This window comes from Alligator sinensis, unplaced genomic scaffold, assembly GCF_000455745.1.
Source record: "Alligator sinensis unplaced genomic scaffold, ASM45574v1 scaffold172_1, whole genome shotgun sequence".
Taxonomy (NCBI): domain Eukaryota; kingdom Metazoa; phylum Chordata; order Crocodylia; family Alligatoridae; genus Alligator; species Alligator sinensis.
In genome coordinates, this window is record NW_005842168.1 from 1830788 (window position 1) to 1853987 (window position 23200).

The 23200-nt window shown below is 48.1% G+C and overlaps 2 protein-coding genes across 3 annotated transcripts; one reads left to right on the forward strand and one right to left on the reverse strand.

Moving 5' to 3' along the window:
- Window positions 1-6234: 6234 nt before the first annotated feature.
- On the forward strand, window positions 6235-12270 carry LOC102375868 (transmembrane protein 205-like). The gene is made up of 4 exons (XM_025206682.1): window positions 6235-6257; window positions 8072-8272; window positions 9433-9596; window positions 10167-12270. Exons 2-4 carry the CDS (start codon window positions 8173-8175, stop codon window positions 10464-10466), a joined length of 564 nt encoding a protein of 187 aa, XP_025062467.1. The 5' UTR covers window positions 6235-6257; window positions 8072-8172; the 3' UTR covers window positions 10467-12270.
- A 205-nt stretch (window positions 12271-12475) lies between these two features.
- Window positions 12476-23117, reverse strand: TTC4 (tetratricopeptide repeat domain 4). 2 transcript variants are annotated; one of them, XM_006025821.3, is made up of 10 exons: window positions 22931-23002; window positions 22710-22827; window positions 21946-22107; window positions 21114-21191; window positions 20173-20297; window positions 19099-19185; window positions 18449-18663; window positions 17173-17254; window positions 14517-14599; window positions 12476-13267 (listed from the first exon to the last, which is right to left on the reverse strand). In XM_006025821.3, the coding sequence occupies exons 1-10, from the start codon at window positions 22985-22987 to the stop codon at window positions 13165-13167; spliced, it is 1110 nt and encodes a 369-aa protein (XP_006025883.1). In that variant the 5' UTR covers window positions 22988-23002; the 3' UTR covers window positions 12476-13164. The 2 variants fall into 2 exon arrangements, with proteins under 2 accessions (XP_006025883.1, XP_006025884.1); XM_006025822.3 differs by lacking the exon at window positions 22931-23002 and adding an exon at window positions 23027-23117 and having other exon boundaries at window positions 12478-13267.
- Window positions 23118-23200: the final 83 nt, after the last annotated feature.

Consider the following 23200-nt stretch of genomic DNA (forward strand, 5'->3'; position numbering starts at 1 on the left):
AATAGGGGAGTAGGGATTTTGCACCCAGGGTAGAAACAAGAGACTGATTTGTCACGTATTCATAAACCGGCGAAGGCAGTGCAGCCTGCTTCGTTGTCTGTTTTGAAGGCGATACGGCATCGACACTGCAGCCTCAGACCAGCTGTCACTGCTCGGAGCTGCCGTTGCCATTTCTAGCGCCTGAGCTGCAATTGTTTCTGCCTGGGAGTGACTTAATTGCAATGAGCTCTGTTCTCACGAATGCACCTACTCCTGTGTATAGCAGTGCTTCCAGGATCTGGGCCCACGGGTGCTGGATTGTTTCAAATACCTGGCCGTGCCCTCTGGAGGTGCCTGCGATAGTAGCTGTATCAAGACCAATAATACATTCCCTGCAGGTCCCAGAAGAGCCGTGAGGCTGGAGCAAACTCCACCTGCTCCTGACACAAGTTCTGTGCGAGCAAGGGTGCTGCTTTTCTGGTTTGTGGGCGCCCGCAAGGGGACTGAAGACACCCCGTGGCCAGCTCCTTGGTGCAATGTGCTGGCCCGCATTCTCAAACCTGTGCGTGTGAATTTGCAGGTCGCACCTGAGGAAGCAAATCCCACACGTGCACGCGAATCACACCTCTGCAAGGCATGGCGTGGGCCACCCTGGCTTGCTCACGGGCTGCAGGAAGCTGCACACCTGGAGGGCACTTGCTTTGGGCAATTTCCAAGGGCAGCTCAAAAGCTTTTCTAAGTCACATGGAGCCAAAGTCCATACATGACAAGATGCTACGTGGGGACACCCAGCAGCCCAACTGTCCCTTGGCCGCTTCCACATCCCAATATGGCCTTTCCATAGTGGTTTCTCAATGCAATGAAGGACAAGACACGTCTCAAACCAGTCGGGCCCCTCCTCTGCTAAGTGAGCCCTTTGCACATGCTTCCGACGACTGATTTTCCTGGTTTACAGCCTGACTGCCTTGTGCACGGGGATGAAAGGCTTCCAGGGCGGGGAAGCATTAAAACAAATCAGCTCCTCTGCCCCAGGCTGGCTGAAGGTCGTGCTGCCGAGACGTTTCGGCGCTTGTAGACAAGGATTCCTGCTAAACATTTGGCGATCTTACTCTCAGCATTGCCTAAGGCGCTACAGATGTTCTCCATGCCCTCGGAGCCGGTTCGATGGAGCAGGCTGACTTCATGGTGCGCTCACCGGCGATGCCCCGCCGGAGGCCTTTGAACAGTTCAAACAGATGCCGAGTATAAAACGCCTCCGCTCTGCGGAGGCACGGCTGCCTGGAAAACGGGAACGTACTCGTTCTTTCTTCTTCAGAGGCCCCACGAATATCTCCGCAGATCATCAGCGCTGCAGCATCCCCTGGTTTTCCACAGCTCCCCGCCAGGATGCTCAGCGAGCCGCAGAGCAGTGTGCCAACCGTTTCTAAGGCGGCATCAAATTGGATCGTAATTACACTGCCCTCCTCTCAATTAGCAAGCAGTGGATGCGACCACATCACTGACAGCACCGGGGCTGGAAATGGCCTTGGTGGGAGCGGGGCCGCGCAGTCTGTCTGGCTGTGGAAACGCTGACTGCTTCCATGCTAATTAACACAGCTTTCCTAAAGGCTCTTCTTGCAGGAAAGCATCTCTGTGTCTCACACGCAGCGAAGCCGCTGAGCTGCAGCACGGCTCCAAGGCATGTGGAAGAGTCAGTACAAGATCTCACTGCTGTCACTTGCTTTACAGGCCGAGAGCATGGCTCCGTCGTGCTAAACGCGGTGCACAATGCAAAACAGCCCCTGCCCTGGAAGCTGGCAGTCTCCATTGACAAGGCATGTGGAGGGTAGGAAGGGAAAACGCAGCCGCTTGCCCAAAGCCCCACGGCAAAGCGGTAGCAGAGTTGAAACAAAAACCCGGGTCTCCCTGCAACAGCCAGACATTGGACTATGCTGCCTTTCTTATCTGGCCAGCTTGGCTATCAGAGGATACCTGCAGCCCAACTGGGAACCCAGATGCACTGGTCTGACTCCACGGAGTGAAGAAGGGTCATTCAATCTCAACAAGGTCCTCCAAGGGGGCAGACCCTCTCTCTATATGGACTCAGTGGTGTCAAGCAGGCTCCGGTCCTCCGCTGGCATTAATGCAGAATCAGGACCATCATTCACCAAACCAACCTGATATCAGAACAACTCACACAGCCTTGAATTTGCCCTAAAGTATGATCCCCAAAGAGGGCAGGACCATGACACCCGCAGTCTGTATAACATAACAACAAAAGGGCACAAGGCAGGCAGGATTTTTTGGAGGAGCAGCTTATTTTTAGGTCCTGCCGTAAAATGCAATGTAACGTGGCATGGCTGGACTGGTAGTTCTGGCAGTGGGAAGGGGAAAGTAAACTTGCATGAAAGAGAGAATTGCTTTTGCACATCAGTTATATGGACCGTAAGCTTTTTGAGGCAGGGACGGTCTGCGTTTCCTCCTTCGTGCAGCACCCTATACCACAGGGGACACAATGGCTCCAATGCACACCACCACCACGATACTCGGAGGACTTCATGTAGCAGGGTGGACACCAAAACACTCAATAATGTAACACATCGGATACCAGAAAAGCAGTAACCGTGCTGTCCAATGGACACTGCAGAAGGGAATGGTACAATAAATGCACAGCCACAAAATATAAATTGGATTGGGAGATGTTTAAAGGCCATCCCACTCCCCAGACGTGTGCAGAAAAGTCCTCGTAATCACATCGGAGAGAATTTTGTTCTAAGCATAATTGCCTTGATGGGCAGGCTGGACAATGCAGGGTAGGGTTCAGACAGGGACGACCCTGCCTTGAACAGGGGCCTGGACTACATGCGATCTCCCGAGGTCCCTCCCAGCTTTGTTTCTCTGATTAACGCATCTGCTAACATTTGGATGGTGCACAGCATAGCCAGCAATGGTGACGCAACTCCTTTATATTTGGGTAGATGGTTACTGCTAGGCCGAGGAACTCCTGGACCACACCAAGGTCCATCTAATCCAGTCTCTCATCTCTGATGGCGACCAGCACCCAAAGCATCAAAAGAACATAGCGGGATCCCAGATGTGGAATAACTGAACTCCCAAACCAGATATTATCTTGATCTCGAATAGCTGGAGTGTTTAGTGACCAAGTCGGCCCCTGAGGTATGAAGCAATCATCGGTTTGCAATCATTGGTTATGAGTCCTCTGGATAGCTGGCCTCCCAAGCTCCCTTCCAGCCCTACTTTTCTGTGATCCCTACACAAATAACGGATTCCTGCTTGAACCTTAAATGCTCAGTCAAATGAGCCCAGGGCCACAGCTTCTTTAAATCATTAACAATGACAGCAAATACTCAGCGAAAGGCTGACCCCTGATCAGCCCGGATTGTGCGGCACCCTATAAAAGCTTTGCACAAACAAACCCTTTGGCTTGGAGGGAAGGCGAGGTATGATGGAAAGGACAGCGGGAGGATTTATGTGACAAGGATGCAGCCAGGACTCCGGCAGATTTCTTGCTCTTCTCCAGTCCGCGGCCCTCGCCGTTATGAAATGTTTTCAAGGCCCCGATAATATATTTTATTTCAGCGGTAGCAAGACATAATTAGACTGCAGCACATCTTCCTCAAGGCTGTCTCCGCTGAGGCCTCTCCTGGAATTTACGCCCCAGGAGTGTCAGGATGCGGTAAGGAAAGATGTTGTCTCCCGCAGCCTGACGCTTTCAGGTGGATGAAAATAAAGCAGCGGCAGAATTGATGTGCTGTAGCAGTAGCCGTGTGGCTCTCCAGAACGCTTATTTGAATTCATTTCCAAGCTGCTGTAGTAGCAAACAGGCCACTCTCTTCTATCCGCCGCCACCTGCCGGACGTGGGCGCTCACTGCTCCGTAGGCAAGCTGCGTCCCCTCTTCCCTCCGTCTCGGAGGCGTCTGAAAGCTCGTGCTTCGCACTGGGAGCATTGTCTGTGGCTGCCCAAGCACTTGCAGGCAGTAGAGCTAGGCTCCAAGAACAGATGTTGGGCCCCATCTGGCTCAGGGCGTCACCTGGTGCCTTCAGGTGGGCAGGCCTGGCGTAGCAATGAGATTTGAATCGGAATATACCCCACGTTCGAGGGTGTCTGGTTCCCGAGCTAGCACGGGAAGCCTTGCTTTAGTGGCGTTATAGATTCATAGATTGTAGGGTCGGAAGGGACCACGAAGGATCGTCGTGTCCAGCCCCCTGCCCCTGGCAGGAAAGAGGACCGAGGTCAGACGACCCCAGCCAGGTGTCTATCTAGCCTCCTCTTGAAGACCTCCAAGCTAGGTGATAGCACCACCTCCCTTGGCAGCCAGATCCTGGCCACCCTTACTGTGAAAAATGTCTCCCTAATGACTAACCTGACTTTATGCTGGATGCATATGAATTTGTGGGTAGAGGTGAACCTGGCTCTGGACACATCCAAATGCTGCCACTTGAAGCTGGTGGGAATAAAGATTACAGCTCACAGCGAACTTCTCCAGGTCAATCCAGAAGCGAACAGTCCCCCTCTCCCATTTGAAGAAAAGCAAAATTGCTCTAGTGATGAGACCCGAAGCAGATCTTAATGCACCGTGTCGTGCTGGTTCTTCCCTTTCCCGCAACAAAGGCGGATCGTGTGCCCCAAAATGCCAGGGATCTTTTCCTACAAGTATTTTCATAGCTTTTTTAAGATCAGTAGCAGAAGCCTGTCATGTGATGCTCGGTTTTAGTCCTTAGGTGGCAGCAACTGCACAGACGGTTGCAATGTTGTGAGTGCAGCGTCTTCCTCTCTGCACAGACATTTTTCCGGGTTGCAGACAAGCATGGGGCATGGGGGGTAGTAGGATTATCCCATAACTGAGGGTTAGCAGACATCAGTTATGCTCCCTGCCAAGCCACAGTCTGTTTGGGATGATCTGGGGTCATCCCAAGCAGGAGGAAGGGAAGGAAGGTGTACAGGCCCTGGCAGCCCCCTCCTCTGACCCTCGAAACCTCAGGAGCCTCCTCTGAAGCCCATGTCAAATAGCCTCCCTGTATTCAGTCTTCCCATCTGTAACCTGGGGATTATTATTTTTTTTTCTATCTCCTACCACAGTCAGGAGCGTTACATCATTACCATATTCAAATGATTTTACGGTCCCCTAATGGAGGGCACAAGGGACGTGCAAAAATAATAAGAACAAGTCTGGCATCAGCTAAAACAGTAGGAAAGATCAATAAGAGCTTGGCACACGTAGCTATAATAACCCTGCGATGTTAACGCAATGCAGCTTTGTGTGTGGCTGCTTGTATCAGCTTAATCCTGGTTCATAGCAGTAATTTGCTGGTGCCACTTAAAAATGGCACGTGGCCTCGCACTCCCCAGCAGTAGCATCGCCATCATTTAACCTCACGCTTTCAGTAACTCAGCACGACTTTCTGTAGAGCCCACACCTGGGCATAGCAGGGACTAGGATTGCTGATTTGTAGCTAACAAAATACCCCTTAGCAGGGGTGGTGGCCTCTTGAAGGCTCGGATCAAGCGTAGTAGCTTCTTAACCTGGCAGGGGAAATACCATGTATCTGTGTCCACGAAGGCAGTTTTCCTGAACCGCCGTGCAGCAGATCTGCTTTTCTGGCGTGGTTCAGTACCTGCCGAGGTGCAGCAGCTTTAAGCCCAGTTTATGGAAATGGGAGTCTCCTCCCTCGCTTGCTCCGAGGGCCTTATGGGTGCGGGCAAGCAAAACTCGGGGGCACCTGAACCCCAAGCCTCCGGCCTCGAACCTGCAAGTAGGAAGCCCGCCAAAGGTTTTGGAAACATCTGATGCCCCAGGTGCGGATGGAGGATGTTTGTCAGTAGTAAGGCCACTTATGGTTCGGGACTCTTAGATTTGGAGTTAGTTTGGGCCGATTTGACAAATGAAATAATTTTAAAAAGATTGCAAGGGGCACAGCAATGCAGCAGGGGTGCGGGTGCACAGGTGGGGATGGGGTAACGGGGCAAGGAACTGCACCGGTCATACGACTGGGCTGTTAAAGCAGAATTGTGTGTGCATATATATACATTCCCCCCCAAATAAAAGTTTTGCACCCTTAGAGGGCTGCACATTAGCCAAGTGCTAATGCAGGCAGGGGCATGGATCTGCAGCATCACTCAATGGAAAGCAGAGGTCCCATGCGGGCAGGGGCCCCCAGAGCAAAGTTCATGATCAAGTCCAGAGATCCCTGCTCCCTCGCTCCGCCCGGCTGGGGCAGGGCCCAGCTGCGCTCCGCCCCACCCCGGCAGCGGCTGGGCGCTGGCTCTGCGGAGGAGGTGAGTCCAGCCCCGGGCTCCCCAAGGGTTGCACCGGGTGCCTGCGCTGGTGCCAGCTGGTCCCTGCAAGGCTGGGACTTGCACCGGGGCTGTGCCCTTGCTCCAGAGGGGTCAGGGCCAGCAATTGGGGCCAGGAAGAAATCCCACCCCCCCCCCAGACAGATTGGTGTGGGTCCTGGGGGTTTGCCTTCCTCTGCAGCGGGGGCTCGGGACCCCGCGAGCCTGCACTGTCAGGTGTCCGGGTTGCAGCTGTATTGATCTAGAGGAAACAGCAATCAGCACTCGTGGCAGAAGTGATCTTTTTTCTCGGACCAGCTGGAGTTTTGCAACTTTGCAATTAAAGGCTTTTTTTTTGTTGCTGCAAAACTCTAGTTGGTCGAAGCGATCACCTCTGCCACGAGTTCCGGTTCCCAGAGTGTATAGTCAGACACGGTTCTTTGGGTGCATCTGATCTCTTTAACTAGACCGACTTAAACTAATAAGAGATCAGATGCACCCAAAGAACCGTGTCTGCCGATGTCCTTGGACCAACACAGCTACAACCTACAGTACACCCCTGGAGTGACTAGTGACATTTCACAGAAGCAGGATGTTGGCTGCCCGGGTTCCCCGAGCCGGGTAGGTTCGGGTGTTAGGTCTGAGTTGATGGTTTGATGTAGAGTTTAGCTGATGGTTTGTATGGGATGGTTTGGATAGGGATGATCCTGCCCCAGGCAGGGGTTTGGAGTAGATAGAGGCCCCCTCCAGCCCTGCATCTCTATGTATCTGTGACTCTCCCCATCATCTGTGTCACTTGTCTGAAGGGGACAATGCAGGGATGCAGCCATCTCCAGCGGGTGTCATAGCATCATAGTAGTTAGGGTCAGAAGGGACCTAAACAGATCATCAGGTCCGACCCTCTGCCCCGGGCAGGAACGGGTGCAGGGATCATATCACCCCAGCCAAATCTCTGTCAAGGCTGCTCTTAACATCTGTATGACTTGCAGCTGTTCCCTGCCAGCGGATGGTACCTCCTCTGTGTGGCAGGCCAGGGCTGATGGGCCGAGCTGCTGCCAGGCGGATGAGTTGTCTCCCAGGCTGTTGTGCGGCTGAACTGGCCCACAAGGCTGCCTTGTCTGAGCCCTTTAGTGGAGGGCTTTGCGGAGCCAGGGACGTTGAGAGCTTTTGTTCCTGTACTCAGTCAGTGGGACATTTCTGTCTTGGTTCTTAATTTCTAACTATCTGCGCAGAGGAATTACAGCACAGGACTCCTCCGCACTCAAACTCCGTATGACCCAGGCCTCCGTATGGCCTGACACCACTCTCCGCATGGTCTATCAATGTCTGGCTAGCCAGGACTAGTCCCCTGGGCCTAGAGATTGAATGCTATTTCTTTGGCTTTACCCAGCCCAACCATTACTAGTCACCATCAGACCTGGACTGTGTGCCCAGAAACAATGCGTTTATGTTGCTGCTAGACCAGAAACCTGACCTAATGATTTATCAAAATCGTTGGAACCAAGATTATCCAGGTGACAAATCGCAGAGGAGTCGGGGAGGACACCGGGGGCATCCAGCCCCAGTGCATCTTGGGCCATCATTAGCTTATCTGGTTTAATTCTTTCAGTTATTCCAGCAGGAGTTTACAATCCTCCATATGTCTGTCGTGAATTTGAAAGAACCCCCCCCCACTGTGAAATGCCCCATATTGTGCCAAGGAAATGAATTCATTTATAACATTCTCACATCATAGTTGCGATAAGATTTCCCTCACTTTAATAAAAGATCATATGAAACTAAATTGCATTCCTAGGTTTCTCCTTGTCTTTGAATAGGCTGAGGACAGCAACGGCAGCTTGCTAACAAGCCGGGTGCGTCCGTGCTGGCCCTGGGACCAGAAGTTTCTGACGGGGAACATCTTTGTTTCCTGAGTACCATGCCGACAGATATGGAGCCCTCAATCTTGGTGAAAGTGCTTCACCTGGTCTTCCTTTCAACCTGCTGGGGCATGCAGATCTGGGTCACTTTTGTGTCCGGTACGTTGCATTTGGTTCTCATTCATTCTCATGCTTTATATGTTTGCTTGGAGACCCTCATTTAAAGTAGGGGTCCGTGGTGCTGAGTATGGTACAGATACCTAGTAAGAGATGGCCCTTGCTTTAAAGAGCTTATAATCTAAATAGAAAGAGTAGGGGAGGGAACAAGAGGCATAGGCAAGTGAAGTGACTTGTGTGAGGTCCTGCAGCGGGGCAGGGGCTGAGCAGGGAACAGAATCGCTTTCTCTGGCCTCCTTGTCCATTGCCGTCTGTATGGCATCGTGCTGCCCGGTTTCCTGGCTTTCACCCCAACTCACAAATGTGAGCATCGTGACTGAAATGGCATTTGCCATGACTGATAACCCGTGGGCTGACTGCAGTCGACTGGCACTATCTCACTGCAGTGAATGGAGACAGGTACACAGGAGCCTGCTCTCGTTGAAGTCAGTGGTCCAAATCCCGTTACCTGCAGCGGGAGCAAAGCCTAGGCCAGTGCTTAAATACTTCAGACTCCCGGGCCTGAAGAACTTGCATCAGCGAAGAGCTGTGTTAAGGCATCAGATCTTTACATCTACACTAGGTCATGCTATTTCATCCCAAATCCTATTATTCTGATCCTCTTATTTTCTATCACTCACTACTTCAGGGATGATGGCTGCACACTGGACTTCCTGCTGGCAAGATTTCATGATGGGAAAGACTAGACTTCATTTTTCTCTCTGGAACCAAAAGCTTAGATACACGAGGAGGTAGCGGTCCTGCCTCGAGCAGGGGGCTGGACTAGATGACGTAGCGAGGTCCTTTCCAGCCCTACGTTTCTATCCTACTAAGTCCCAGAAACCCATTTCTCTATAATGAACTGGGAAGCTTTTATTTCTAGGTCCCCAGTCCGAATTTAGCTCAAACTTATAGTGCATAAAAGACACTGCAGCTGCCTGTGCACGTGAAATGAGCTCGCCGTCTCAGTGCAGTCGAGAGTGGAAGGGAGTTGCTGTTAGGTCGTGGAGACTGAACTCCCCCGTAACTTGTAGAGAGGCACTGTGCGGCACAGCGCGCTTGTTTTTCAGATAAGCCAGACAGCTTTATTTGGTGGTGCTCTGGAGCTGGTGTAGTTCAAAATGGTGCCAGAAGAAATACCTGCTACTCTCTGCTTTCTGCAGGTTTTGTGATGGGCAGTCACCTCCCCCGGCACACTTTTGGCTTCATTCAGAGTCGCCTCTTCCCCTACTACCTCCACATTGGCTCTGCTTGTGCGTTCTTTAACCTTACCATCTTTGCTATCTATCATCCCAGCGAGCTCCTGAATGAAGAAGAAACCACCCAGGTAGCCTCCTGCTTATACACCTGTTTTGTCTTCCTGTAAAACCACCACAAAACATTGCAGTCAACCTAGAATCAGCCTTATATCACTTATATAAGAACGCTTATTTCTGCAGTATGTTTGTGCATGCCATAAAAAATACCAAGTCAGGAACAAATTCAATGCAGTTTTTAGTGGTTTAGTGCATTTAACTTTTCGGGTCCTGTCCTTGGTTATTTGATTCGCCTGTGGGATTCTGTAAGGGCAGTGGCAGTTCATGGTCTTATATTTGTAGTTAGCAACCTATTTTACTTAAACTGAACTTGAAAACATAGGTCGACATAATCAGAACATGGCGTTAAATTAAGTTAACTAGGGTGTTAAGGCAAAACTTAACCAAATGAAGACCTGCTGCTGATGCATGGGGTTATTCATCACATTTAGGAAGCCCAGACAAGGCTAATTGTCATCTGGACAACTAGTTTACAGGCTTTATAGACCTGCACAGATGGTTGGATGGAGGGTTGTAAAGGTGAAGGGAGCAGTAATCATTTGCATTAAAATGTTCACAGATGGTCTGTCTTTCCCTTTCAGATCACAGTCTTCTTTGTTTGCGTCACTGTTGCTGCTCTGAACGCCCAGTGGTTTGGGCAGATTACATCGGAGATTATGGCTGACATGCACCTCATTGAGCAGAGCTATGGCCTAGGACAGGATATCGGCCTCTTTTCAAGAAAATCTTACTCCAAGCTGCGTGAAACAGACCCAAAATATAAGAAACTGTCTCGTCGGCTGACCCTGTACCACAGCATCTCCTCGCTCTGCAATCTATGCTGCATCGTATGTAATGGCTTGAGCCTCTACTATTTGGCTACTCATCTTTCCACGCTGTGAGATGTGCAGATAAGCTGGATGAGAGTCCAAGAATTCAAGACCCAGGAAAAAGATGCATTCACCTTTGCGTGCTCTGCCCCCTTGAAGGCAGAGGGTACCCGAGAACATTTTTGAGTTGCTAGATCATGTCAGCTAGATTCCCTCAGGTTTTACGGGCATATCTGCAAATCCTCCTTTCTGTTGGGAAGGCCAGTCTCTGGCAGATCATCTCATATGCAGCTGTTCCCATCAAAGTCACTTTTACAGTCATGCCCCATAACATCAGCTGCTACAAACTGGATCATTCTTGGGGGTTTATTAAAGGTGGCTGCCCTTGGATTATTTGAAGCTGGTCATCACTTGAGCTCTGCCCTGTTTTTGAACCACTCTACATTGTTTCTAGACATGCCTTATCGTTTGACCCCTTCTGAATTTTTGCTGCTTTCCAGAATTTTTGCTCACATGCCTTTGTTTGGACTGCCTCTAAAGTTCAGACTCTCTTCCATCTTATTATGCCACTGAGTGCGGTTGAAAATGGTTTGCATCCCTGCAGACCTGGGAACAGAGCTTGAGAAGGGCAGCAGACCAAAAGCTCCTAAGGAGGAGAAATTTTAGAAGGTTCAGCTCTTCCCAGCTTGTGTGTGGATGCCAAGTTGCTAATTTTCCTGACTTGTGTGCACACCCTTTGGATAAATGATTGCCTTCTGGTGCACGGAAAGGTGGTGTTTAATAAAGCTGTCCCTTTAAGAAGCTTCCAATATGTGTCCTTTCACAGGAAGTTAACCAGTATTACTTTTTACTGAGCAGGCAGTTTTCCTTAAACAAAATATCGTACCATGAACTTTTAAAACCAGAGATATATCAGGGTATTAAAAAAGCAGGCTCTCCTACAGTGATTCTAAACCAGGGTGCCTTAAGATCTTTCTGGGGGTAGTGTAGGTGTCATGCAATATTAGCACCATTAGGTGTGCACACGTTTCACAAGGCAATCTCAGATATTTCAAATAGGAATCAATAGTGTTAAAACCATTCTGAGCTGTTGCAGTCTTTCAGAGTCCTTTACAGCCGAACTCTTCTATTATTTTTCTGTAGTCTGAAGTCACGTGAAAACTAAGACCTGGCATTTTCCAACAGGTGCCTTGAATCTAAAAAGGTTGAGAACTACTGCTCTACAGGCAGCAACTCACTGCTGGTTGACTTACAAACTTTGGCTTCTATGCATGAAGTGGGCCTGTTTTTATTTTACTTTATTTTTTTTTACTGATAATGAAAGGACATCACTTGATTGTGCAGGCAAATTAAATTGCTGTGGAATTTAGAAGCCTTTCTGCTAAGCAGGACCCATGGCAACTACTCAGACTGATTCAGCAGCCCTTCTACTATAGCTGTTAACTGGGAGAGTTCATAAAAAGGCAGCAGTGAGCACGCAGAGAAAGCACAAGGGGTTGGATGAGGCGAGTTCTTTCTCCAGAATTGTTACCTTTCATCACAGATCACTTCACTCTTAATTGTGTCCCAGTTCCTGTCTTTAAAATGGACCTATTAGTTATGCATATTTAAATACCACTATATTAGTATCACGGTACAGTTACTTTTATCAATACTTAGTTTTCCTTTTGACAGCTGGTAGATTAAATCCAGTATGATTTACCAGACTGGTAAATCCGTCTTGACAATCCTCCCAGGATGGATTTAATTTTCTTAGGGAAAGTGGAATGGTTTTGAAAGCCCTGTGTATTGGTTGAGCTATAATTACACAGTGTTTTTGCACTTGCTGATTGTAGCTTGGATGCGAATTATTTTTCATTAGAATTTAGACGTTGCCGTGCGTTGAGCTGTTGTGGGAGCACAGAAGATGCTGCCTGCTGGCGTCAGGTAATTCCATCAGCAATTTACACGGCTGTATGCTATTTCCAAGTATAGATGCACTATGTCTTTTGCAGGAAGAGGAAGGAAAACTAAACCGTCTCATTTATTAGGCATCAGACTATTTAAACAGTTTATTTTATTTCCAATTTGTATCAGATAAGTAAACTGAATAGCTCTTAACAACGAGCTCTGTTCCTTTGTTCAGCTGCACAAGCATGCTTGTGAATGAACCGCTGCTGTTCTTTAATCCTTGGTGACAAAGCGAGCGGCTGTTCTCCATGTATCAGTTTGAGTCCATTGACCAGTAGCAGCAGGAGTGCTGCAAAGAACACACCACATCCACTGGAACCCAAACCAGCTACCATCGCAGCTCACGTTGGAGGAGGAAGTTAGCAGTAGTATTCTTCACAGTGCAGGTAACCTCAAACCTGACACTGCCTCATGCAAAGTAACAGTATGGCACTTGTGCACAACTAATACTCAGAAATAATTCAAAGCTCATTTAAAAAGAGGATGCACCTTGCACTGTATTTTAGCTTACTTGAGATTTAAAAAAATAAAATTAAACCAAGCCCTATTCCCTCTCCTGCCCATACACACACGTATAATCCAACCTTAGGCCCAGTCGTGTAATCGTTGTCTACTCAGAATTTACTGATTTGCTTCCAGAGTTCTGCATTCACAGGGATTGTAGGATCAAGGGCCGCTAGTTTAGATTACATGATTTAGGCAGAAGGAAATATTAAAATGTACCAGCAGGAGACCGATAGTCCGTATCTGTGGGTGGGAAGAACTGTCTGGAGCTTGGCTTTCCTCCAGTCTCTTGTTGCTCTTGAATGCTTTTGCTCGTTCATTTTAGCGTATGTACCTTCTTGCCAAAGAAGTATTTCTTGGAGAAAGGAGAATTCTTAACTAAAACCAAGAAGGTAGGAGTCCCAGCCTTTAAAAAGTACCTGCAGGAACACAACAAGTCATTCACCCTCTATGAAGTTCTACAAATGTCATGCATAGCAAATAGCATTAGACCCCATTCTCCTGTAAAATAAAGGATTGGCTGCACCAGTGCTGATGGCAAGCGTTCTTGCTGAATTAGCTGAGCCTTTTATCCTGATGCCCATTCACATATAATAGCGGTGTGTGGCGAATTAATTCTTCTCCCCACAAGTTTTTCTAATTAAAATGGACAGCCATTATTGTCACTCAGTGTTGGATTCATTCTGCCAATTTAAAGCTGTCAGGTCAGCGGCAACGTGTGCAGCTGAGCTTCGTGGAATGATACAAGGTTACAGATCTTAATTATCATCATTGATCTGCTCACGCTTTGCAGCAGAATCTCCCTAGCCATCTACAAGGTGATGTGACGTAGGGCCCCTGGCAGACATTCAAACGGTACGGGATCAGGACTGGAGGAATTCTATGTCCCATCCCAAACACTGTGCCCCTGCCATCCATGCATGGCGGGAGATGCAATCTTTGGGTCAGGGCATAACATTCCTGATCCCAAATCGCACCGTTGTGGAGCTGCCCCCAGCCTGATCCTGCAGATCGAGGACAGGGTGACTCTATCCCATGTCCAGGACCACCCTCAGCATCCAGCAGGTTCAAGACCCAAGCTCCCTGGGGCCACATCTCACAATCAACTGATTGTTCACCCTGGCCCTAAACTTAGCTGATTTGAGACTCCAGGCTGCCCAGGCCTGGGTCTAACAATCAACTGATTGATAGCTGGCCCGTGCGTACCCTGGGACTGCCCAAGTGCATGCATGGTTTTTCAGAAGTCCTAGGGCCCTCCCCACACCCTGGCATTAAAGTTACCCAGCAGGGTAACTTTGAAGCTGCCCCCCCTGCAGCCCATTTTCAGCATCCAGACGGGATGTCTCAGTCCTGAGGCTGACCCCCAGCCCTATGCTGATGCTGACAACCAGCATGATCCAGCTTCTTTTCTTTCAAATTAAAGGGGGGTGATTATGGATGCAGCCTGGGAGACCAGCCCTTTCCCTCCTGCGGCGTGCACCCCCCCTGCTTATGGATACCAAGTGCACGACAGGGCAGCAAAATGCGATTTGTCTTGGTTGGTAAAAGCCATTTCTTCCTGAACAGGAGCCGTCTGATTTTCACAGAGAGCGTGAGGCTCGTTCTCTCAGGGTCTGCACTCCCACTGTCCGTAGTAAGCTAGACACAAGTCCAGGCCCTTGCTCTCACCTGGGGTGTTGCAGCACTTGCAGCAGCGTGTGGTCTGTGTGCAGCTCATATATTTCCTCTCTCTCTTCATCTTCAAAATAAAGCTGGATACAATTTGGCATGAAATGAATACTGAGAATGTACCAAATCACAATTGCAAACCAAAAGCCCACTAAGATTCACCAGGATCCCACAAGCCGCATCCCCCTATTATCTAACCTTTCTGAACCACTTATAATTTTACAGCACTGTTTGCCTACCATAAATAATAAGCACAGACATGGGGCGGGGGAGTCCAGAAATTTCAAGACCTTTAACAGCTTGTCTGGCACAAATCCCAGCCTTTTATTTAATGCTTAAAACTGCATGCAGTTTTCCCTATGTAAATGTATACATTCTGGGCCTATTATGCCTAAGACTATCTCCAGCTAAACAGTATTTGCAACAAGAATGGTCTTTCCCACTGCTATCCAAGTCACTAACAGTATGTCTGTATAGCTCAGTTATGGCCCCAAGCAGCACTACATTGAGCCATATGTATATGCTGCTTGTCAAACCACAAACGGTACTGCCTGCTTAATTTAGTGCTGTGCACATGCACAATAAACTCTGCCTAGCACCTATGCAGTTCTACTAAGTGGCTTAGACACACCCTGAGAAGCAATCAAAGCCTTTTTTGGAATAGGTTTAATTCGATGCCACTTCATTAAAGCTATTTGTGGGATACATGTAACCTATTTCGTCAAAGTGTTATTAAATCAACTAGGTCCAAGAAGCAAAACTCAAAAAACTGACTTAGATTACATATGCATGGTGGCAGCTGTAAGCAACAGCGTGCCCAACCTGACAAAGCAGAAGACATTAAAAAAAGGACTGCTCAGTGCAGTAGACACTATCAGCTTGCCTGGCACACGTGAAACTGCAGTGGAACGTGAGAAATTGTTATCCTGCACACTCATACACAAACTATTTGTGTTGAAAAACACCCCACACTTAGTGTAGTTACTAGAAAGTCTATTTTTTTTCCCTTTAAAGCAGACAGTCCAATCAAATCTCTATACATGGATAGGATTAAATGTTTAACCTATGATACTCAATCCTAAATTACTGCTGTGCTTTTCTGCTATACGTTAACATGCAGGCAGTCCTTGACTTATGACTGTCTGAGTTACGACAAAGGTCATTTATTTATGACTTTTGTAAGCTACAACACAGTGTTTCGAGGTTCTGACGGGCTTTCAACTTTACGTCGCTGGACACAGCTGCCTCCAGCTGGTAAGTCTGTTGTGGTGGGGCGTGGGGGGGGCAGATCAATGCCCCCGCAGCGAGGGAGGGATTGGGGCCGGGACAGGCCGTGCTGCCAGATCTGAACAGGGCTGGAGCAGTGCCCTCCTGCCACTTGCCCAGCCAGGGCGGAGCTGCTGCACTGCCTCCAGACAAGCAGTGCACAGCAGCCGGGGCTGCCCCGGCCTCCTGGCCCCGTGCCGGCTGGGCGAGTGGTGGCCAGGCATAGGGAGGCGGGGGTCACATGCCCCCAGATCTGCACGGGGTGGACGGGGCCAGGACTACACGGGGCTGCGCTCTGGGTGGGCGGCAGGGGCTACAGAGAATTGTATGATGGCTGCAGCACCCCCATAGCCCCCACTCTGCCTTTTGCTCCACTCCAATCCAGGGGCACACTCCACCCCCATGGCCTGCTGCTGCTCGCCCAGTGAGAATGAAGCAGGGCGGGGAGGCTGGGGCGGCTCTGGCCGTCTCATGCCGCTTGTCCGTAGGCAACGCAGCAGCTCTGCCCCGCCCTGGCTCGGTGAGCAGCAGGAGACATAGCCCCTGCTCCCAGCGCCTTCTGCCACTCACCTGAAGCACAGCCCGATACAGCCCCAGCCCCTCCTGCCCTGCGCAGATCTAAGGGCATACGACTGCCCCCCATTCCCTTCTGGACCACCAGTGGGAGCAGCAGCGAGAGCTGCTGGACGAGCAGCTCCTGGACTGGCAGCCCGCAACAGCGAAAGCCACCCACCCCCTCCCCATGCCCCCCCACCCCGGCTGGGCAGCCCTTGCCCCAGCCCCTGTCCTAGCCCCAGCCCCAATCCCTCTCTCTCTGCGGGGGCATTGATCTACCCCCCACCACAACAGACTTACCAGCTGGAGGCAGCTGTGTCGAGCATATGGCAAAGGAACCAATCCCCCATTTATAACATTGAGCCCATGGAAAAATTGGTTCTGAGTTACAACATTTCAACTTAAGATACGGTTTTCAGGAACCAACTGCGTTGCAAGTCTGAGAACTGCCTGTACAATTCTTTTTTTTTAAGATTTCCACTAAATTATGGATTAAAAAATGTTCAACCTATCAATATAAGTGTTGTCTGCATTTATACATGGGAATCCAGGCAACGCACATGAATGCTTCATCACCAAAAATACATCCAAAGTGAGAGGGATCAAACTGCTCAAGAATATGAATGTCTAATCAGCTGCAATAAATTCAGGGACTTGCCTGGCCTGAAAAAATATACACACGATCGTGTACGGCCTCCAATCCCTTGTTACACATAAGGGACATGTTAAACAAAAATGTTGCTGTAGCTTTTATATACCCAAAACAGCTTTATTAGAACCTACTGAAGATATCATTTATCTGAATATCAAGTAGAAAGAAAGTCACATTTCCCACCTGCAGGTTGCTGGACTGATATTTTCTTTCCATATCCCAGGGTGGTAACTCAGCAAACATTACCATCAAATGATCAATAAATCTAAAAGCCAAAACATACCATGTTATTCCACAGCATTATACACTTCAAAGTCCACTAAATGTTGTAACACCACTGAACCTCCTAGATCAGCCTCAGTAATTCGTGTATTTAATTTTGAACAATGGGAAAAAATGACAATAGCAGGTTAGATAATATCTTCAAGACTGTTTAAGACTAATATGAAGTTTAAAGATGTCTGAGGAGAAATGTATTTCTCAGTCTGGAGCCCTGTACTTGGCTTTGGCTCACACTTTCATCTACAAATTTACATTGGGCATCAGAAAGCTATTTAAACTTTTTATTTTTGTGTGTAAAGGGATTATAAATCAAGATAAAGGCATTCTATTTATTTCAAATGGATTTTCTTTTCCCATGTTACTAATGCCATACGTTATACAACAGAGCAGTCAAAATGCAATCTGTTATACTTAATGTTGTTTACTTTTCTCCTTAATCAGTTGAAACAGTGAATCTACTTTCTCTTAGTTTTACTTTCTTGAGTTATGAGCCCTGGGAAATGTTCTTGCATTTCCAGTGTCCTAAAAACACGATAACTCGCCCCTTTACCAACCTGCATTCACTAAGCTTTTAAATAACAAAAAAAAAAATACATTAACTTATTAGTCAGTCTGGTTAATACACAGGCCACCAGAAAAGTAATAGACTTTAAATTCATTAATACTGCGTAAGCCTGTAGGGCTAGAAATTGAAGCTTATATTTAAAAAAAGGAATGACTTCTTTTTGAATCTGGCACAGCATTCATTTCAAGCCTGAAAAAGGTCCAAGATAATAACATTTTAATGTAAGTCCTGTGTCAGGTCTAGAAATAATATTTTAGGTCATTTTGGAAGGTAGGTTATAGCTATCAGTTCTAGATTCTCTTTTCTTTGTACACCTGCATAACTGGAGGGCAGACACACACCTCGTAAACATTTGGCATTAGTAAAGTTATTTTTATACTATATTCACAGGTATAAAGACATTACTAATGAGTGCTTAGAATAACCTACGCATTCCCATTCAAGGCTTGCTCTGACAAAACCTTTACATCACAATCATCAGATACTTTTCACCTCCCCACAAACTCTTTTAAATTAGATTTTGGTCCTTAATTACTTTGAAACCATTTGGAAAGCTGGTGTTTTACTGTGTCCTTCTCTATATGAAGGAAATGCTGTTTATACTGAAATCACCTGGTGTTTTCCTGGAAAGCGGAAATGAAGTCCGTTTGTCCATACTCAGGATACAGGAATAGGACAGGCCAGTTTAGGTTACCATCCTCATCTAGACAGACTTTTGCACCTGTTGCATTATCAGAACTGAATCCATCTATGGACATCTCAGCAAGATCCTCTGACATCTCATCCTCCTCCTTTGGGGACTCCAGAGACAGCTTGATATTCCTTTCCTATTCCATGGAAAAACAGAGAGACACTGAGAACTCGACCTAAAAAATCTACATTCTGTTAATCTTAAAAGGTAGGATCACTCAGGCTCAGGTGCCTAAAGTTTAGGTGCTGTAGCAAAGTTAGTGAAAACAGCCTAGTAGTAAGTCAGAGTTAATCCACCGCAATCCTTTTTTTGTTGGTGGGTCTCAGTATGTGCCAAGGCACAGCACTAGGGGACTTGGGACCTTTTTTTTAAAAAAAAAAAGTCATGCCCCGATGGCATTTTGGTGTCTCCACTAGGTGAATAGATGTTATCAGGATCACAGTTCTGGACTTAAGTGGAATGGCAATGCCTAAAGTCCTTTACTGAATCAAGCCCTTAAATAGCCATATATGACAAGAGCAACTTTTCAAAAAATTAAAGGCGAGAACCTAAGAGCAACTCTGACACTTACCTTTATAGCTGTGAGCAATGCCTCCTTTTGAGATTGCTCCTTCTTCTCCTTCACCTTGGCTTTCCTTGCATCCCTCTGTTCAGCTCGCTACATGTATGACAAGCGTACATCATAATAATATACAGTAAGTCCACGCCTTCATTACTGTACCCTACTGGCAAGCGGAGAAATCGGTTCATGTCTCCACAACCATTATGGTTCCCCTTGCAGCATTTCCTCGCAGTAAGTTGGTCAGGAACCAGCCTTCAACTACACTTCCAGGAAACACGGCACAGTTTGGGGTTTTGTTTGGTTGGTTGGTTGAAGTTTTACTCACACACCTTGTGCTTATAGTGAGGATGTTTTCTGTCCTCCAAGCTCAAAGCTCTCTACAAATATTAATTAAGTCTCCTTTTTCCCCTGTGAGTGAAGAAAATGTTATCCCCATTTAACAGAATGGTAAAAAAGGTACAATTAAGTTAATCACTTGCCTCAGGTCAGACAAAATGAGAAAGAAGGAAATAGACTCTGGACTTGCATGCCCAAGCCCCTTGCACTGAACTGCAGAAGACAAGATTCTCATTCTGTGATAGCAGTGGGACACAGACCCAGCTAACACTGATGTACTGTGACTGACATGCTATTTCTTTCTTAATACAGAACCAAAGCTTTTATAAGCAACTAGTTTCTAATAAGGCACTACACACCTTGCCTTGTACTTTGAAATGTAAAACTGGACACGGTGAATGTGAACAAGACCAATACTCAAATGTTATAGTTGGAGCCTGTGGGGCTCCTTGCAAGTCTGGAAATTTGGCAGCAAGGTGAATGGCAGCAGTTAGCTGTGCGGGTCCTGCTCCCCTGTGGGCTGTAACTTTATCACCTCTGCTTTAGACCTGCCAGTTTGGCTTCCAAGCTCTTTGCATCCTACCAGACAGAAACTGTATTACCTTCTGAAAAATGGCATTACCTAGTATTGAAACAGTGCTTTCCATCTAAGGTTCCCAAAGAGGTCAAGGTAATGAATGAAAAGTCTGATGCATCGCAGTGAGTCTTATCTTATAATGATCAGGAACTCCCTGCTTCTTTTTTTACCTGAAATCTATCAGCTTTGGTTCTTGTTTCCAAAAGCTTTTTCTCTGTCGAGTCTATCCTCAGACCCTCGTCACACCATGCCACTGCTTCGGGGAAATTCTTTAGCTCCAAATGACATAAAGCTCCTGTAAGAATTAAAATATTAAGGTTTTAGGCACAGAGCCAGCATACAAATCTGTATAACCAGACAAAGCAAGGTCCACTTCCTTTACTACAATCAAACTGAAATAGCATTAGGCTTCATGACTTCTTGGGGGCCATTTGCAGTAGCCTGTTGGCCTTTGTGGCCATGTCCAGATGAGCACAGCTGTGCGGTACGTGGTGCCGCAGACCCGTCTTTGGTACCACACACTGCATATTCAGGTGTTTCCTGCACTGCTACCTTGCATATTGGGTGTGTTTTTTTGATTCCAAGAGATCCCAGTGTCAAAAAAAAATCCCACGAAGAAAAAAAGCGGGGTGGTGCATGTGACAGCCACACGTGCCGCCCGAAACTGGAGCCTGGCCAGCCAGAGCCATGCTCCAGCTGTTGGCCAGGCTCCCAGCTGCAGAAGTGCCAAGGCTGAAGCTTCCCCAGCCCCCAGGTAAGGCTGCTGAAGCCAGTACAGTTGCTGGCCCCAACCTCCCTTACCCCATTCAGAGTAACCTGCCGTGTGCCAGAACACACATGGCGCAGGCACAGGGACAAAACGTCCGGCTCGTCTGGACACGGCTTATGAAACCAAATCCAACTTTTATATTAGTATATCATGGATCATTTTGAAATCTTACTTTTCAGTAAGTTAAACTAATAAACACTTGCAATTACAGAATTGCTATTCTACTATGGAGCAGAATATGCTGTAGACAATAAAGTGTTGGAAAGTAAGGTGGACATTCTTAGTCAATTTAGCCTTAGCATTTCAAAATACTAGCATAACTACTTGATTTTAAAAACTGACCTCTTGTGACTGCTTTGAGGTGGTTGGGTTTTAGCTTTCTGGCTTGGATCACATCATTGAGAGCGGATCGGTAGTTGCCTAAACAAAGCAGAACCTGGGTCAGAAGATTTCCTGTATACTGCTTTTAAATTGTAAAGATGCCTGAAGGCAGCAGAATGCATGAGGTCCAGAAACACTCTGCTTATTCTGTGACCATAAGGCAGGCATTGATGGAAAGTGCACATTAATGACCACAGAAATATGTTACAAGGATAAATCTGCTGCTCAAACAAGTGAAGGATACTAAGCCAAAGGATGCAACATATACTAGAAGGTTCCCCGTATTTTGGGTTTCCTTGTTCTTGCTGCAAGGGGTCTCAGCAGGGTCTTTCAGGATGCACAGGCCTAGCCAAAACCTTCTGAACACATGTCGTTCTCAGTCTTCCATCTCTGCAGTACAGAATCGCAGGTTCATTGTTGCCCCTGCTCCTGCACGGACTCCCAGCCTACGATGACAGCTGGCACTGCCAAACTGGGACCATAATCCACGCAGCTCTATGATTCAGCTCAACAGCAGAAACTGATTGGCTTCCCCCTCTTCCCAAAGTCTCTTCCTGAAGCACTTAAGTGTCAACAACGTGTCAAATTTAGCATGCAAAGCAGAAACCTCAAGCCCCCAAAAGAGCAATAGCCACCGGCACAGTTCTCAATGGTCTGAAAAAAATCTTTCAAAAAGCATAATAGTGACAGCACGCGACATGAAAAGTAAAGTCATTTAGTCAGGTTTTTGTTGTTGTTGATTACGGGGAATCTACAGTGCCCATAAAATACAATGCAGAACAGAGTCTATTACCCAAATAAAACTGTGCTGCAGCTCGATTAGTATAAAGCACGGCATTCAACTCATGGTCACCACATTTCTTTTTCAGCCCTTCTGTATATGAGATCACAGCTTTCTTGTAATTTTTTTCCTTGAAGTAATCATTCCCCTCGTTCTTATACATCTTTGCTTGCTCTGCAAAGGGACAAAAATAGACAGACCTCAATATATCAGAAAATGCACGTACCCTGCAGACACTCAATGTCCATCTATAGAAAGCAAGTATCTAGGGCAGAGGCGCTCAACCCCCAACCTGTTGGCCCAGATCAGGCGGGCAGAGCCGCGCCATCCAGCTGGCGACGAGACCCAGGGCTCTGAAAATGTCGTGGTGAGGAAGCAGTAGCAGCAATTGCCACTTCTCTGCTGCCAAATTTCTGGACTCGTGGGGGCCACACTGCACGCTGGATCCCATGTGTGGAGGTGGCCAGAGCCTGATCTAGGGGGGCAGGATCCAGCTAGCAGTGGTGCGGGCCCTGATCCTGCAGCTCGGGGCCCTGAGAAGTGGCGCAGAGCCCAGTCCTGGCTAACAGCGCCTGATGTGGCCCATGGACCTAGCCCAACCCATTCACCCAGCCCGTGCAAGCAAATGGCCGAGCCCTACCGGCCAAGTACATCCCACACCGACCCGTGAGCGAGACAAAAATCAAACCCCAATCGGCGTCACAAAAAGCAGCGAGACAATACCGGTAATTTAAGTCAAAGAACAGAGTTTTCCGCTTCCATAAGCTACGCGGTACCTTCAGGCGCCTGCTCCTCGTCGAAAATGATGGACTGAAGACACGCCAGCTCCGGGGTCTGCTCGGGGTCTATTTCCGCAGGACACTGCTTCATAAACATGGGGATCTTGTCCAACTCCTGGGGAACCGCAGCAGGGGTTAGAGCCCAACTCCGGGCACGCCGCGGCAGGCCCCCCGCGAGAAAAAGCGCTTCCTTTCCACACACACACACTCTCACGGACCCAGGAATGACGCGGGCCGCCGGCGCCTGGGGGGGGCACGGGCCCACAGGGAACCATCTTCAGCTCCCTCCGCGCAAAAATGAACGTATTTCCTACCTAAGGGGACTTTTAAACCATCTTGTACCACCTCGCCTTTCACCCCCGGACACGTGCCAGAGCCGCCCCCACGCCTGAGGCAGGAGCCGCCCCTCCATGCCCCGCAGGCTTCTGGCTTCCGGTTCCTGGCTTCCGGCTTCCGGCGCCGCGTGTCCGCCCGGCGCCACCTCCCGT

Bases quoted from the DNA above. Each gene is read 5' to 3' on its own strand.
- LOC102375868 (XM_025206682.1), top strand. From the start codon at position 8,173: ATGCCGACAGATATGGAGCCCTCAATCTTGGTGAAAGTGCTTCACCTG. The intron at 8,273-9,432 runs GTACGTTGCATT...TGCTTTCTGCAG, and splicing joins CTGGGTCACTTTTGTGTCCG to GTTTTGTGATGGGCAGTCAC. The intron at 9,597-10,166 runs GTAGCCTCCTGC...TTTCCCTTTCAG, and splicing joins ATGAAGAAGAAACCACCCAG to ATCACAGTCTTCTTTGTTTG.
- TTC4 (XM_006025821.3), bottom strand. From the start codon at position 22,987: ATGGTTCCCTGTGGGCCCGTGCCCCCCCCAGGCGCCGGCGGCCCGCGT. The intron at 22,828-22,930 runs GTCCGTGAGAGT...GCGGTTCCCCAG, and splicing joins GCGGCCCGCGTCATTCCTGG to GAGTTGGACAAGATCCCCAT. The intron at 21,192-21,945 runs GTAATAGACTCT...TGCTTTGTTTAG, and splicing joins TGCAGCACAGTTTTATTTGG to GCAACTACCGATCCGCTCTC.